Genomic DNA, 17,395 nt, shown 5'->3' with positions numbered 1-17,395 from the left:
CATTAGAAAATACCAAATTTCACTAAAAGTCATAAAGTTGCATTAAATAAAAACATCAGGGACATGGTTCTGCAGACTCAAGAGTTTTTGCACATCTTGTGATGTTCACATAGTAGATAATATTATTCTAATAGTCTTTTTTATATTAAGTAAATTCTGTATATTTAAAATTTTATAGGAGATTTTTTTTTGCCTACTGTCTATTAAATATTTTCTCCCCTCTGATATTCAGATATATATCATAATAGGAGTCAGGTTATTAACTAAAAAGCTTAAATCATGGTAAATGGAGCCAACAAGCATTTGTTAATTATTATACAGTTACATAATTGGTATATCACTGCAAAATCTACTGCTGTTACCTTTAAAAAGTACTAAAAACTTGAGAAGAAAAATGAGAGCACACTTAAATATTATAAAAATAAATAGGTCAATGCATTTTTACACTCTTAGTACATTTTCACAAATGCCATTTTAGTCTTGTGACTTATTTTCTCTTGTTTGTTGAAGCCAAATGTTTTTGTTTTATTATGGTTATAATATTCTAGTAAAACAAATTTCTGTATATATACACCAGTCATATTTTATTTTTTTTACAGTATTACACACAAATGGAAATTAAATGTGTGAGTGTGATTATGAATTCCTGCTAAATGGACTGAAAATGTTCAGTGACAGATGGATTTCATGAGGCAATCCAATTTAGGATCCAAAATCCTATCAGATGGCTTTTGAAGTTAATCTGGTCTATGAAGTCTGCCTGATCTTGTGCTCTGTTGGCTTAGGTGCGCTTCTACGAGGTGGTGACTCCTCTCAGGACTCAGCTGGCAGAGCTGCAGGTGAAGAAGAACATATTGAGTGATGACCTGGATACCCATCGTAGCCAGATCAAATCCCTCATGGAGGTAGAGAAGACTGGCATTCCTTTTTTCTGAGGGAATTCAAATTGGGAAAACAAAATTGACCAAATTAACCAAATTCTAATAACGATGAATTGTCTAATTTTGTTTATGGATAAAACACACATGGTATTGATTTTTAGGTTTAGAATCACATTATTTCCTTTTTCTGTAGCTTTCTGGAAGTGAGTCAAAACCTACATTTGTGTAAATTATTGTTGTTAGGAACCAATACAACCAGCTCATTTTTAGCTTTTCTTAACTTTAACTTTTTCACATTTGGTCACCATACAACCACAAACTTGTATTTGTATTTTATTGAGATTTTAAGTGATGGACCAGCACATAATTGTGAAGTGGAATGAAAATGATGACAATGAAAGTGTGACATGCAAAAGTATTCATTCATGGCATTTTTAGCCATTCTTCTTTGCAAAATAGATCAAGCTCAGCCGGGTTGGATGGAGAGCATCAGTGAACAGCAATTTTCATGTTTTGCCACAGATGCTCAATGGGATTTAGGTCAGGACTTAAATCCCATTGAGGGGCTGGGCCATTCTAACCCATGAATATTTTATATATGAATTTTTATCTAAACCATTACACACTGTACCTTTGGCAGTATGTTTAGGTTCTGCTGGAAGGTGCATCTCCTTCCCAACAGGTTTTCTTCCAGGATTGCCCTGTATTTAGCTCCATCCTTCTTCCCATCTACTCTGACCAGCTTCCCTGTTCCTGCTAAATAAAAGCATCCCTACCGCATGATGCTACCAACACCATATTTCACAGTGGGGTGGTGTGTTCAGGCTGACGAGCAGTGTTACTTTTCCGCCACACATAGCGCTTTGTATTTAGGCCAAAAAGTTCAACTTTGTTCTCAACTGACCACAGCACCTTCTTCCACATGTTTGCCGTGTCTCCTACATGGCTTGTGGTAAACTGCAAACAGCACTTATGTCTGTGCCATAACCGTGGCGATCGTCTTGCCACTTGTCCTTAAAGGCCAGATTTGTGGCACGGCTTATACTTGTCCTGTAGACAGATTCTCCCACCTGAGCTGTGGATTTCTGCAACTCCTCCAGAGTGACCATGGGCCTCTTGGCTTTTTCTCTGACCAGTGCTCTTTGTAGAATACCAGTTTTGGAATACTTGGATTGATGAATTGAACAGTGCTTATTGGGATGCTCATTGCTTGGGATATGTTTTTATAACCTATCCTTGCTTTAAACTTCTCCACAAGTTTATCTCTGACCTGTCTGGTGAGTTCTCTTACAAACCACCTTCACAAAGGCCTTCACAGAACAGGTGTGTGTATATATATATATATATATATATATATATATATATATATATATATATATATATATATATATATATATATATATATATATATATATATACATACATACACTTAGACTTCTTTACACACAGATTGACTCAATTAACTAATTATGTAACTTCTGAAAGCAATTGCACAGGATTTTATTTAGGGGTATCTTAGTAAAGGGGGCTACATGTCACACTTTTCAGATTTTTATTTGATTACATTTTCATTCCACTTAACAATTATTACTTTTTTTTGGTCTATTACTTAAAATCTCAATAAAATACGTTTACGTTTGTGGTTGTAAGGTGAAAAAATGTGGGACATTAAGAGGGGTATGTAAGAACTTCGTGGTGTGTGAATCACTTTGATCACTGTAGCTAAGAGCTAAGATGACTGTGCCCCTTTAGTGATACTAGGATTTCTGAACCTCAGAGCAGTTTATATGTTCCCTTTCTATTAAAATGTATTCCTTGGTATTTTTATTGACACTTATTCCTTCATTTTTCAGAGCTATGAGGAGGAGAGAAGGGCTCGCTCAGAACTGGAAATTCGCTGCCAGAGAGTGACTCTGGAATTAGCTGACACCAAGCAGCTTATTCAGGAGGGCGACTACAAACGGCAGAACTATGATAAAGTGAAACGGTGAGGGCCTGGTTCTGTGTATTCTGGTTAAAGTAGAATTACACTGTCCTGCATAATTTAATAGTTAAAATATAAACAGTCATTCAGAATTATTTGATCTGTTGTCCAGACAGTTTTTCAAAGTGATGGTGAGGGTAACCAGACATCTAAAGCATTTAATGCCTCTTATATTTAAGTCTCAGAAAGATGTAACATTAAATGGTTTTGAATGCAGTGCTTGTTACCTAAAATATTGCTGTATGAGAGTAAAACAAGTCAAAAAACTGTTCTGAAACTTCCAACATTATCAAATGGTACATATAAAACATTGTGTTTGTTGATTTGTTTATTTATAGTAAATAAAATGGCTATTTTGAGAATTTTAAGATCTTTACAGTGTAGTACAGTACTATTATACATTTCTTTCTTGTGTTTTTATGCTGTTTTATGGCTCAGTAATAATTCCTCCAAAAAGCACAGTGAGCCACCTCTTAGAACTCCGTTATGAATGGGCAAGGCTAAACTGTAAACACATTGGTTCTGTGTATGGGTGATCAGTGTTTGTCAGTGCTCAGTGATGGTTACACTGTGTATGCTCACATTTGCCTCAGAGAGAGAGACGGCTATGAAACGGAGGTGAGAGAGCTGAGGAAAAAGGTGGAGATGATGGACCTGACGCAGACCGCCATGACAAAAGAGAGGAATGACCTCAGTAAAGAGGTAACAACAATAATACAAACTGATACTTTGTTGCTGTTATAGACAAACATCATATTTCAACAAATTTTATATTTCTGATGCTTTTTTAAAATGTATTTTTATTCGATTTTTTTTTATTTACTTAAAAAAAGGGTTTTGGTAATACGTACTTGCTTGAATCAATAATTGATGTTTAAGACCTTGATCAAAAACACTGATGTATGTATATATTATTTCTTTCTTTTTTTTCTTCCTTTCTTCCTTTCTTTATTTATTGCTATTGCCTTTGCACAGTCATATAATTTATGATTAGTTAAAATGTACCTAATATTCAAGATGGCAGGTAATTGTACACAGGAAGATTATAATGTTCACATGTGGTACTTTGCAACCACATTTATTATCGTATTTGTGCTGGTCTAAATATGTTACCATTCATACTTAATATATAATTTAATAATATTAAGTAACTTGTGCACAACAAAGTATAACTGTACTTTTCACCCTTCGAATATATTTTCTGTTGCTGATGAAAGATTCTCTCTCTTTCTCCCTTGCAGATGGCCACTCTGCAGCAGTCAGTTACACTACTGCAGAAAGATAAGGACTATCTGAACAGGCAGAACATGGAGCTGAATGTGCGCTGTGCCCATGAGGAGGACCGCTTGGAGAGACTACAGACCCAGCTAGAAGACACCAAGAAGGCCAGAGAAGAGGCGTATGACAAATATGTGGCTTCCAGGTCTGTTACTGAAGGACTGGATGAAACATGGTCAATGTTAAACAGTAAACAGAAACAGCTGTTTAGATTTTTTTATTAGAACTTTTAAGATACTGACTCTCTTTTTGCCTTTTGTTGTAAATGCTATATACATTCTATGGGTTGTAGGGCTATAGGCAAGAAAGATTTTAATTTTTTGACACTTATATGAATTTGATTGATTATGATTTAAGAATTATTTTGCTAGAGGCTAAAATATCAGGACCCATCCCCAAAATTATGTATAAATTCAATGGATTGTAATCACAGGATTATTAGGATTATTTTGTTAGAGGTCAAAGCAAGTTTACATTTTATTTTTTGCTAGAGATCAAAATAATTAGATTTTAATTTACTGAAATTGTATATCAGTTTGATGGATTTTGATTTTAGAACAGTTTTGCAGAGAGGGTAATAATGATGTTTTGCCCTGAAATTCTTGATATATTATTTGGTTTAATTGTAGGATTATTTTTCTATATTAATTATGTGCATTAGGATTTTAGATTGTTTTTGCTAGAAGGCTAAATAATCAGATTTTCTTTTATTAAAGAATGTACGTACTATGTACAATTTATGGATTATGAAAGTTTATCTCAACTTCTTTTAATTGTGGTTTTTGTTTTGGATAGATTGTGTATCTTACTCTAAAATATAATTTGAGGTCCTTTATTCATTTGAGCCACAGCCAAAAGTGTAGTGTGTATTTTTTAAGTCTCTGTAGAATCATTTAACTATTAAGAATATTGGAAATTGAATTTAATGTTAACCTCCGATTCAAAGCATGTAATGAGCTTTTATTAGAAGCAGTCACTAAATTTAGCCCTCAATTGTATTGTTATAGATTTATAGCCATAACTACTAATACTTGACATTAAGAAATTAAATGAACATGAAAGGAATAAAAAAAAAAAAGCAGTTTACTTGAATCAGGTTCAGTAGGACAAGTAGAGTGCTAAACTGTCCTTGATTGTGTCTTTGTAAGTCTGTGCTTGGCCAGTCTTGCTGTTGTGTGTTCAACATCATCCTTGTCTAAAGCCATTACATGATTCTCCACCAGGGATCACTATAAGACAGAGTACGAGAACAAACTGAGGGATGAGTTAGAGCACATTCGCATGAAGACCAGCCATGAGATCGAGAGCCTGCAGCGTGCTTCCAAGGAGATGTACGAGAGAGAGAACAGGTGTGTTTATTTTGAAGCAGTGGTCTGAAGGGATGCTTTGACTTTTGACCTAGCAATGGGAGGAGACAGAAAGACAGTGAACTGATGAGTGGAAACAATGATGAAGCAGTTTAAAGTGCTTTGGCCTCAAAGAATGCACTCATCACAGGGGTTGACTGGGGAGGGGGGGCTTAACATTCCTTTATTGTAGATTAATTAGGGTTATAGTTTAGTCATTTGTAGTCAATTTAGTTCTGAAGTAGCATAAAGCAAATAATTAAACATGTAGATTTGTAATGTAGTTTAGATGGGGTTTGAAGTGGTCACAAAAAATGGTCACCACAGGTATTAATTTGGCAGTGATACAGTTGTTATGCTGCAGTTTCATTGTTTTCGTTTTATTAAAATAAATGTAAATTTTATAGAACTTTTATTATAATCTGTATATATTAATCCCAAATCCAATGTGGTTGCTTATTTTGTGTGATCGTTTGTCATCACTGTTACAGTTCAGCAAAAATACCTTCCAAGCTGGTGCCTCACAATGCATTATTATGTCTTGACACCCCTTCATCTGTTATAGAAGCACAAATTAGTCACACCATTGAGTGCACAACCTGCTAACTTCACATTCTATTCACTCTATTTTACAAACTGACTATCAACAAAAAGTATTATTACCCCTCTAAACTTCTGCCCACTGCCACCCTGTCCCATTCCCATATATAAGTATCCACACACATTCTATTATCGTCAAGATCTTTAAATCTTGAAGTTTTTTAAAGTCTTTAAATCTTCAATTTTATTCGGCCATATCCTCACTGTACCTGGATTTACTCTTTTACTCTAACTCTAGCTGAAGACAATTTTAAATATAAATAAAAAATATTTAAATAATTCTAAATAAATAACTACTAAGGAGTGGCACCTGTGTGAGAAGCCAGTGGAAGCCAGCGCTGATCTGTTTGTCCGATCCGAAGTGATCGTCCATTACAGTGAACTATAATGAATAATGTCTGAAATACATTGAAAAGGGTTTGTTTAAAGGCTTTATCTATCTCTATCATTTATAAAATATCTATACCTGAACAAAATCCTTAATGAATCAGAGATTATTATTGCATTTTCACAGAAGCCTTCGTGAAGCGCGAGACAACGCGGCCCTTGAGAAAGAGCGAGCCGTCAGTGCAGAGAGGGATATGCAGGCCAAATATGACCAGCTCCTAGAACAGTGAGTTTTTCCTGCATCCACATTTCACCTCAAAGTTTAATTTCTAGAACTGATCTGAGAGTAGCCACATCTGGCAACCTCTTCCTCTTTTGAAATCAAATGGTATTTTTCTTGCGGAATAGCCGAGGGCATGCGTGTGAAGTAATTCATCACCGGCTCACAAAGAAAGAACGTCACCTTGTGAGGGTTTTTCTTTTTCAATTTGCTGCTTTTGATTAGACTTCCTGTCTCAATAAAAAGCAACTTCTCAGGTGTCAGGTTCTCATTTTGTGTGATCGTTTTTCATCACTGTTACAGTTCAGCAAAAATATCACAGAGATTCATCATAGAGATCATAGTGCTTTTGTTTACCTATTATGGTATTTATAATAACATTATTAAATTATATCCTAATGATAGTTATGCCTTGGAGTACTGGAGTACTGGCCAGGGGTTCTTAAAGTTTTTAATTGGTGGTGCTGCATCCTCATTTCATAACATAATTAGGACATGACAGTTAACAGGAATGCTAAAAGGCAAGTTGAGGTCTGAAAGACCAGGAAAGCTTTCTGAGAGATCTGCTCATAAGATTATTAGGAAGGCGAACCAAGACCCCTGTTTACTGCAGAGACCTTCAGGAGGACTTGGCAGACTCGGAAGTGGTGGTGCCCTGTTCTACACAAATCTGGCCTTTATTTGTCCAAAAGAAACTTGGTCATCTTTTACTCACTTAGATGTTTTAAGCAGGGGTGTCCACCCTTTTGCATGTCACTTTAGATTCAGGTAATCATTTTTCTATATTTGACATTATCAGCATAAATATGCTTTTGTCCATTAATTATTGCGCTGGGCATAACGAAAACTGCCATCTGATGATTCGGTTACATGGTTTGCTATATGCCTGGAAGCATTGGTGGATGTGGTTTAGTCTGGTGATTGTCACTTTTCAAATTCAGAGGCTGTTCTCTAAATGTGCAGACCGATAGGAAGTAACGAGAATGCAGACATGATCAAGCTCTATTGACTTTGCTTAGTAGACAATACAGTCTAAAGAAGACAAGCGTCCAGGCTTTTTTCTGTCCTGGCACCAAAGTGGTGGAACAAGCTTCCCATAGGTGTCCGAACTGCAGAGTCGCTCGCTGTCTACAAACGCAGACTGAAGACCCTCCTCTTCCGAGAATACTTGGGCGAATAGTAGAGCGGTGTTGTGTTTAGTAGAGTCTAAGATTAGAGGTATCTTTGAATTATTAGTCTATTCAAACTAGCTGAGGTTTTTGTTGGGTAAATAGCAAAGCACTTTTGTAAGTCGCTCTGGATAAGAGCGTCTGCTAAATGCCTTAAATGTAATGTAAATGCAAATCAACCATAGAATGAAAAGATACTTTGCATTCAAGCCATCAGATCAGGGGGAAAAAAGCTTTACAGAAGAGAGTTTTATTAGAAACATGGGAAATGTTCTAGGAACCACAGGAAATTACTGTTGTAACTTTCAAACGTAAATGCCATGTGCCGACTAACGCCTAATTGTACTGTTCTGATAAGAACTAATGTATATCCCTGAGCATTTTGTGGTAAACCAGAATGGGCTTTGATATAGAACAAGCTGTAAACAAGCACAAGTTCACCTTGAAGGCATTTTTAAAAGGCCTGACCTTTTTATGGTTGTAATTATTTTGTTCCTCACATGTATGTACTATACTGCGTGTTATAAACCATTAAATGTGGAACGAAGGTTCGATCCCTTCAGGTTCGTTCAGGCGTTTCACTTTTCATGAAGCCACAGACAAATGGCTTTTTCTGGATTCCTCCAGGTAATCTGCAGCCCTCATTCCCAACAAACTGGGGCAGGTTTACAGTTAGTTTGATCAGTGCTATGGCATGGTTGCCACTGTGCTGTACGCCTGAGTGATATGACAGTTTTATGGGCTTGCTGAACAAAGCCCTGTCGCTGTTACTCACTCTCGCGAAAAGAGGGAAAAGTTAAAAAAAAAAAAGAAAAAAGCATACAAGTAATTACTCTGTTAACACATGTTCATGGCATTTTCAAGCTATTGTTTTCCCTTTCTTTTTCGTTAGGAGAACACAGACCAGCACAGGGTGTCAATTCAGGTACAGCCAAAGACGAGACGTTAAAGAGACGTCTTTTGGGACGCTAATACCTGTAATTATTTTTGATGGCGGTATTCTTTAAAGGAGAGTCAGACACAGAACGAGAGCTTTCCACATTTTCTCAGGCTTTAGCGTGAGTGTGTCGCCAGTCTTTGACATGGCAATTTAATTATGATGATTTTTTTTTTTTTTCTTTTAAAGCCTGTCCTTGCTTGGGGCGACTCATCCTTAAGCTCTTTTATCCATCTAATGTACAGGACATGATCCACTTATTCATTCAAATGACAGTCCTTTTCGTTTCTGTCCCAACCCACTTTTTTATTTATTTCTGTATTTCCTTATTGGCTTTTTGAAGGTATGATGGTTACAGTGCTGGGCGATATGACCTTAAATCAGTGTCACGGTTAATTGAGCATTTTACCTCGATTATGATTAATGAAAGATCATACAAGCTGCTTGAGTTGCTCGGTTAGCTCGATGTTTGAGTTGTAGCTTCCATGTCGCAGACTGGGTTCAAACATGTGACCTTTGGGCCATAGTGGCAGAATAGATGCTTACAACACCCACAGAAGACAATGTTGGGTTCCACATCTCTGCTGCCAGCCAGGAACCGAAAGAAGTGGACACGAGCTTCCCAAAACTGGACATTTGAAGACTAGGGAATCATAGCCTGATCTGATTAATTTCAATTTCTCCTTGTTTGTAGCATGTAGCATTGGGCTCAACCTGCCTCGTGTCAACAGTCTGGGCTGTTTTGCTGACCATGCCCATCCCTTAATGACCACAGTTTACCTATCTTCTAATGGCAACTTCCAAAGCTGTTCCAAATCAGAAGTTGTCTAGAACACTCATGGTGTTATTAGGGATGCCATATGCAGGCACCGCTATCCACCCAGCCTGATTGTCTCTGCTCTGAGATTACATATTTGAGGAGCTGCTGCTGCTTTAATGGGTTTGAAGAAAGTGCAGTTACTGAGTCATCATTCTATTGCTATGTCTGGACTTGATGCAGTTTTGGTAGAGGGGGGGCTGACTGTAGGAAGACTGTTCTTCTTTAGGTTTGGTAACTTCACCAGCCAGTTCCGCAAGCTTTAGGACCTGAACTCTGAAAGAGTTGCACTGAACTGAGTCAGGACAGCCTACTAAAGGTACACCCATGTCAAGCAAAGCGATACCTGCCCTTTGGCGCAGGCTAGACCACTTAATCATCCCTGGAGAGCTTTGAGTCATGTCAGCCTCCGTCCATGCCTTCTAAGGGTTTCGCCAATGGGTTAAAACATTTGAAAATTCAGAAGCCCTTCACGCTGACCATCTAAGGTTTGGATAATAGTTTTAAAAAGAAGTATTGTCATTTAAAAATGTAGGCTTGTGTCTTCTATAGCTTCTGGTATTGGGGGAAGAAAGTGAGTATAGTGTAATCTTTGCATCACAAAGTCATGATTTTTGAAATGTTAGGCTTACTTTTTATTATTATTTATTCAGACTCTTATTCTGTGCTTTAAAGATTGTTGAACTACACATAAGATACACAGAGCCATGTCATCTATAGAAGTCGTCTAGGTATATTTTACTAGGCAGTTAGATGTTGGTCATAAAGTAAAAATAGGTTACAAATTTTAAAGGAATATTTTTCATGCCTGAAAGTAACATAAAATCTGTACTGTTCCAGTGTACCAAATACAAACCTATGCTAAAGTATCAAATACATTTAATTTTATGAAAATGGTCAGTGGACTGCAAGCTATACATACAAAATGACACAAGTTGCTTTGACTGTTGTACAGACAAGGTACTGGGCCAATTTTCTCTAGGGCTGCACGTTATATCATTTCAGCATCGTAATCATAATAAGTTCATGCACAAAAATCATATTGCAGGACATGCAGTGTAATAAAAGGCACATTTACTTAATTGTTGCAACTTTTTTGCTGCTTGATGCAAAAGGAGAATTTACACTGTTCTCATCCTATGACCTCTGCCTGAGGCAGAGGATCTCTGCCCAATATCATTTATTTTATTCTAATCATGGGTGAACAGAGTGCAACAAACCAAACAGTATTATACTACCCCTTTTAACTTGCACCCATGCATAAGTATCCGCTTGTTATGGTAAAAAATCCTCATGGTAGAGGAAAAGTCTTCACATCTTTAATTCCATTTAGGCCAAATCCTCAGTTTAGCTGGATTTACCCTATTAACTCTAGCTGAAGACAATTCTAAGTAAAGAATATCCAAAAAGGATAGCAACCAGTGTGAGATTCAAACAGTTCAGCTGAGCAATTCCCAAATGTATGCATTAAAGTGCTTTAAAGTATTTACAGAATGTATAGTAGGAATGAAAGATGCATTTTTAACTTTGACATGTTGTCATGTTGATATTGGGAACAGCTGACATTGCAATAGATTTCTATGATCCATACAGTCTTAATTTTCACATCAGTTTCCCATCAGTTCCCACCTACTAGCTTGGTTTCCTTTTGCCACATGATTCCACCAACACTGGAAAGGTGCAGGTTAGCTTTGGGGCTCTGTATTGGACAGAACCTGGCGATATGGCACATACCATGATATAGGGGTTATGATATAGTTTGTTTGTTTGCTTGTTAATTTTATTATGTTTTAGGAAAACTGTCCATCATACATACCCAGAGAGAGTGAGGCCAATTATTCTCTCTCATAAATGACTGTAGCATCCCCAGATCCCAAACTCCCTCAGACAGGTCACTGTTTATTTAATTAATACATTCATTTTAGTCATTTTGCTCCTATGCCGAGTAAGAGTAGAGCACTACCAGAAATCCAGTGGTTCAGTCCTTGGAGTTAAACTCTTAAACTGTTAACAGTTGTCTGAGGTCCAACATGACTTGTTGCCTACTGCATTTTAGAAGAGAATTCATCCATTAGATTTCATTTCTTTTGTCATTGGCTTAACCTTGAGAATTGGCCAAAACAAGAGTTAAAGCTTTTATGAAGCTCATTGCTGGTATACACTTATTTATTAGTGCTACCTTAACTTATTTAATTAGCAGTAATTTGCAAACTGATCTTATTCTTGTGATTTAGTTAAGGCAGGCAGGTGTAACATGTGGGGAAAGCTCCTTGGGTCATGCACTGCAGTGCATACGTTGCCTAGTTCTGACATATAAACTGCGCCAAAGGCCTCACATAGCATGGCCTCGGGGGTGCGCTTGATCTGCATGTTCTCTGAAGTTGGAATTCGACAGCATTACTGCCGTCACAAAATGTTCGGAAGACCTCCAATTAACGCTGCAACGCTGAGGACAAAAGCGATAAATTATAGCTGATTGATCTTCTCTTTGTTTAGATGCCTGCCAATCCCACAGTCTTTGCTTGCTGTACTTTTCACAGTCTGTTTGCTGAGTAATCAGAATGTGAGGTATTGCTCAGTTTAGAGTTTGGAGACATCTCTGTTTCCAGATCATTTGTGCTAATTTTCAAATTGTTTTAGAATAGCAGCTTTGTTAAGGTGCACCAGTTGCTGATGCCAAACATCAGCTAGAAGGGTAAAAAAAAAGCCCCCTCCCCCAGCATTGCATGGCTGTGCAGCAGTTTTCTCTGGTTCTTGTGGCTAAATGTGGTCAGATCCTCACAACAGTGTTACCTCAACAATAAGTGGGCAGTGGTGGCTCAGCGGTTAGAGCGCCGGGATATCGATAACAGGGTTGTGGGTTCGATTCCCGGGCTCGGCAAGCTGCCACTGTTGGGCCCTTGAGCAAGGCCCTTTACCCTCTCTGCTCCCCGGGCGCTGGAGTTGGCTGCCCACCGCTCTGGGTGTGTGTATGTACTCACTGCCCCTAACACGTGTGTGTGTGTGTGTGAGTGTGTGTTCACTACCAGATGGGTTAAATGCGGAGGACACATTTCGCTGTACAGTCCACACTGTACAGTGACGAATACGTGCACCTTTATCCTTTTTTATCCTTTTAAGGGATGGGATTAGTTCCCTTGATTTCAGAAGAAACGTTGACCCAGATGTCTACAAACCTTTGAACCCTATTGATGAAAATGTTTGTGATGAAGGTATAGAGAAGGTTTCGAAGGCTTCGTGTGTTTGCCCTCTCTGAATTCCTGAATTTTTGTAAAAAAATTTTGGACAAACACTGAGTGACGTTACGTCTTAAACCACAAATGTTTTGAATTGCCGTCAAAGAAAGTCATTGAGCAGCGCATTACACTCAGTAGATTCTTCAGAGAAGGTCTTGCATGTGTCAATTTGTCGTTTAATTGTCAGTTTGAAGGTGTAGTATGGAGGGTGATATAGGCTGTCTGTGTATTGGTATTGATGTGAGTGTAATTTTGTGAAATCCCATGACGTGAGCTTGGAGGGGACTGGGTCTGTGATGCCAGACTTCACTCTTGTGCCTTCCAGAGGCTTATTTCAATGAGACATTGAGGAAGGGAGGTTCCTACCTGTAACTCCTGTGAAGAGCTTGCTAGTGGGTGATTAGTGGATAGGTGAAGCTAAGGTTGTGTGTAATCTCTATGGATAGATAGTTTCTTTCTTATATTTTGGTCAAAAGGTCAAATAAACCAGTTTTAATGGATGTTTTGAATGGTTAATTAGGTAAATATATATTTAAATGGTTCTTGGATAATTTATAGTTCTATGTAGAACCTTTTGAAGAGCATTTTTCAGAAGGGTGTACACTCTGTTGGAGGTGTATATATTTGACTGGTAATATAAATAGTGCAGTATCTTTTGTAGTTAACCTTAGATCCTCTACCAGTTTGTCATTGCCGTGAGTGTGTGTGTGCCCCTCCTGGGGAGGGTTGTTTCCCCACTCCTCTTTCTTCCCCAGTGGCTAGCCCTTATTTGCCCATGTCACAGGCCAGTAGTGTCACTGCGCTCCAGACGCATGCCTCACATTCCAGCGGATCCTCTGCACACAGTTGTTGGGCATACCCCACGTTTTTCCCTCTCTGGGGCACGGATACCTCACATACACCCAGGAGCTGGCTTTAGGGGGCGGTGTTTGGCGTGACAGATGCTGTTTTACCGCTGTTGCCCCCTTCCCACCCAAAAACCCCCACAGGGCTCTGTCTGTGACTGACCAGTTTCACCACTCTCGCTCTGTTGTGACAAGGCAGAATGAAAATGAACAAAGGAAATCGTAGGTTGCATTGTACCAAACTACATAGATAGCCAATTCTGAGTCAGGCACTTTGAAAAATGTGTTATATATCTTGTTGCTGTCACAGAAATGTTCAAAATAGCAACTCTTCAGAAGAAGAAAAGCGTTGTAGTCAAATTATAAAAGATTTGGAGTAATTTTGCAGCTTTTCTCTTCATCCATTCATCTTGATTTTTGGTCACAATGTGAAGAACAATGTAAATTATGTCCGAAAGTGGGGAAAAGGTTTGTGTTTGTGTTATTTTTTTGTTGTCCGTGGTAGGTAGTTTGCAGTTGTAAGGTAGTAACATGTAACATGTGTTTACTTTTTTGATTTATTTATTTGGTAATTAATAAATTAATTAATTTTTTTATTTATTTAAACTGAACACAGAATTATAAAAAAATACTTTTAGTTTTTTTTCTGTGTTCTGTTTTCAGAGACCAAATTAAATGAATGGAAAACAAATAATAAATAGGGATCTCAAATTTTTTTACTGTAAAAACACAAATACCAACATTTTAGTTTTTTTATGTAGAGAAAACTGAGTGACTTTTTTTTTATATATATATATATATATATATATATATATATATATATATATATATATATATATATATATATATATATATATATATATATAGTGCTTATTGGATACAGATTTTTGATCTGAACTAAACATTAAAACAAGCCCAGTTATATCACAGAACAAATGGCTAAAATCAAAGGGAGGTTTTAAGTAAAAGTTTTAAGCAAGCATCTCTGTCATCGCAGGTGTAAGGCGGTGACTTGTTCACGCATTTTTAGACAAGTAGTTCTGCATTCTTCATATTGTTAGACGACAGCCCATTCATTAAGTACACACCAAAGTGATGCGTTTGAAAAGTGACACCCATAATAAATACACAGTGGGAAGAGATTACTCAAATCTTTTTATTTTGTAAAAGTGTAATTAATAACTGTTCTCTTAATGTAATCAGATCTGTTATTCTTATATAGGGCTTCTTTAGTACATGCGGTGTTTCTTAATAAAACCATCTCTGAACCATTTAAGATGCTTAAATTGTTTGTTGTTGGTCTGGTTAAAAGGTTCTTCCCATTGCTGGGAGCATTTTGCATTGAACCATTTAAACCAATGCTATCGTAAAGAGTCAACAAAGAACTGTTTTTGGAGTTTGTACCAACTGTTTCTTCTCTAGGAAGTTTCTATTTCCTTATAGTTTCTATTGTCCTTATGTAACATTTTACAGCTGGCAACATATGTTTGCTTAGTTTTTTTAGGGTCAGCTATTAAGCAGACTATGCGTTTTTTGCAAACTGCAACTTTGATATATACTACTGAAAGAATTCATAGATTTTTTTTAAAAATATATAAACTGCTTGTACCAACCGTTTACATGCCTTCCCTATTATTATTTTTCAAAATGATCAGAAAAACATAAAACATAATTAATGCAATGTGGTTAATGGCATCAAGGAGCATGTTTAAGGTCCAGAAAAACCTGCCATGCTATGCCAGTCGAACACCTGTAATGCTAGGCATTACAAAAGTGGGACTCTGTATCTACACTTTTCATGATGTCTAGTTTTTTCAAAATGTGCACAAAAGTGACTTTGTCCCAAGGTAGACATATAAACATTTGCATTGGCTACAGGAGCTATGAATAAAATACGAACGGTGGCAAAATTGAGTTTAAGGCCAGAACTATAGAAACATGTTCATAGTTTATACAGCAAACCAACAACCAGCCAGTCAGTGCTTGCTTTGAGCCCTTCTCATGATGTATAGGCCTTAAGCTCCCTCAAAACTTGAGTAAGAGATGACTTGTGGCTCTGGCGGCCACAATTGAGAATAGTTAGAAATGGCATGCATTCATACCAAAATCCAACCAATCAGTTCTTGCTAGGAGTCTCTCTCTGGCTACAGGAGCTATGAACTACAAATGGTGGCAAAATTAAGTTTAAGGCCGGAACTATAGAAAGATGTTTATAGTTTATACAGCAAACCAACAACCAGCCAATCAGTGCTTGCTTTTAGCCCTTCTCATGATTCCTAGACCTTAAGCTCCCTCAAAATGTGAATTTAAATGGCTTTGTCCACTCGGACCGTCAGCGTAAAAAGAACTCTGGGGGCCGAAATTGAGAATTAATTTTTGCTATAAGTACCCCAAGCCCTTGAGTTTTAGACCGAGTTTGTTTTGACGCAGTTCATTTAGTGTCAGACCGCCTCTGGATCTTTTTTTGTAAAGGTTTTAGCTTTTGATGATGAATATTTTTAAATGTGTAAGAGTTCAGTAGGTGTGGTGACTTACTAAAAGAAAAAGAAGTCACTATGGCTAAGACTTTTTAGTGACCAGTGTCCCTCCCATAGCCCCTGGCTGTCTCCACTAATTAGACTAAAATGCACTCTAATTCTGGTGGTGATGCACACTGACTGATCACATTCTTTAATGGCACTCGCCACTAAAGCCCAGCCAGTGACTTAGTATACTTAAGATGTTCTGCATCTTTTTGGTTAAGTAACCTTTGCCCTTTTAAATTAGTGACAAACAAGATACCTCCTCTATTGTTTTCCAGATGCCAGATTAAGTCTTTTAAATGCTTTTTTAAATGGAATGTCTGCATTGCAGTCTAAGAACAAGATCAGTCAATGTCTGAGAAACTGACACTAGATTTTGCTACTACGCTAAGAAGAAAAGAAGAAAATATAATGTAGTCGGCCAATAGTAAATAAATAAATGAAATAGTTTTGAAAAGTTATTTGGACAATGCTAGCAATTTTGAATTGCAACCATTCATGAAATTCATATTTTAAAATATGGTGGTGTCTCAATTTAATGTTCATCAATAGAGCTATAATCACAAGGTCCTAAACATGTACTTTACGCTAGAGCCGGGCAATATGACTTCAAATCAGTATTACTGTTAATTCTAGAGCAGAAATTATTCTGATGAGTTTGGTATTGTGTTGGTATTGTGCATATTTTGAGGAGTCTCACGGGTTAATTTTGCGGCCTATGAGACTGATATATTTATGATAATTATGTCAGTAGTGTAGTTATGAGCAATGAACTGGAGGGTGGGGGAATGTACAGGGATTAAGGGGTTAAATAGGATTAAAATGCAATTTATAAGACTTCTGGAATGCCATAGTGGCACTTAGAAATATTAAACAAAGCTACAACCTAAGACACCACTCAGAATGGATCAAGCTATTAGCCACAATACAAAAACATAATACAGTACATGATGTTGTTATTGTGCAGTATAATACAGCATGTTGTACTGCTACACCCGTACAAATTGCAGGGGTGTACTGATCTCAAAACAAAACCCAAAAAGGATTGGCCGTTATAATTAATAACAATTATCAGTGATTCCCTTCCATCATGGGATTACGCAATACTACTGACGCACAGAATTCCAGCATTTTAATTTAGTGTCAGCAGCATTCATCTGAATCACTGTTGAG

At 37.3% G+C, this 17,395-nt stretch overlaps 1 protein-coding gene across 1 annotated transcript in view; it reads left to right on the top strand.

Moving 5' to 3' along the window:
• The window catches only part of pibf1 (progesterone immunomodulatory binding factor 1), a 45,312-nt gene that overhangs the window by 5,078 nt on the left and 22,839 nt on the right, over positions 1–17,395 (top strand). Inside the window, exons 5-10 of the mRNA XM_072657653.1 lie at positions 786–905; positions 2,735–2,868; positions 3,459–3,567; positions 4,107–4,288; positions 5,367–5,492; positions 6,604–6,702. Of these exons, the coding sequence (XP_072513754.1) occupies positions 786–905; positions 2,735–2,868; positions 3,459–3,567; positions 4,107–4,288; positions 5,367–5,492; positions 6,604–6,702 (770 nt within the window). The remainder of the gene's footprint in view (positions 1–785; positions 906–2,734; positions 2,869–3,458; positions 3,568–4,106; positions 4,289–5,366; positions 5,493–6,603; positions 6,703–17,395) is intronic.

This window comes from Salminus brasiliensis, chromosome 15 (assembly GCF_030463535.1).
Source record: "Salminus brasiliensis chromosome 15, fSalBra1.hap2, whole genome shotgun sequence".
In the NCBI taxonomy this organism is placed as follows: Eukaryota; Metazoa; Chordata; class Actinopteri; order Characiformes; family Bryconidae; genus Salminus; species Salminus brasiliensis.
This window is presented reverse-complemented; position numbering and strand designations above follow the sequence as displayed.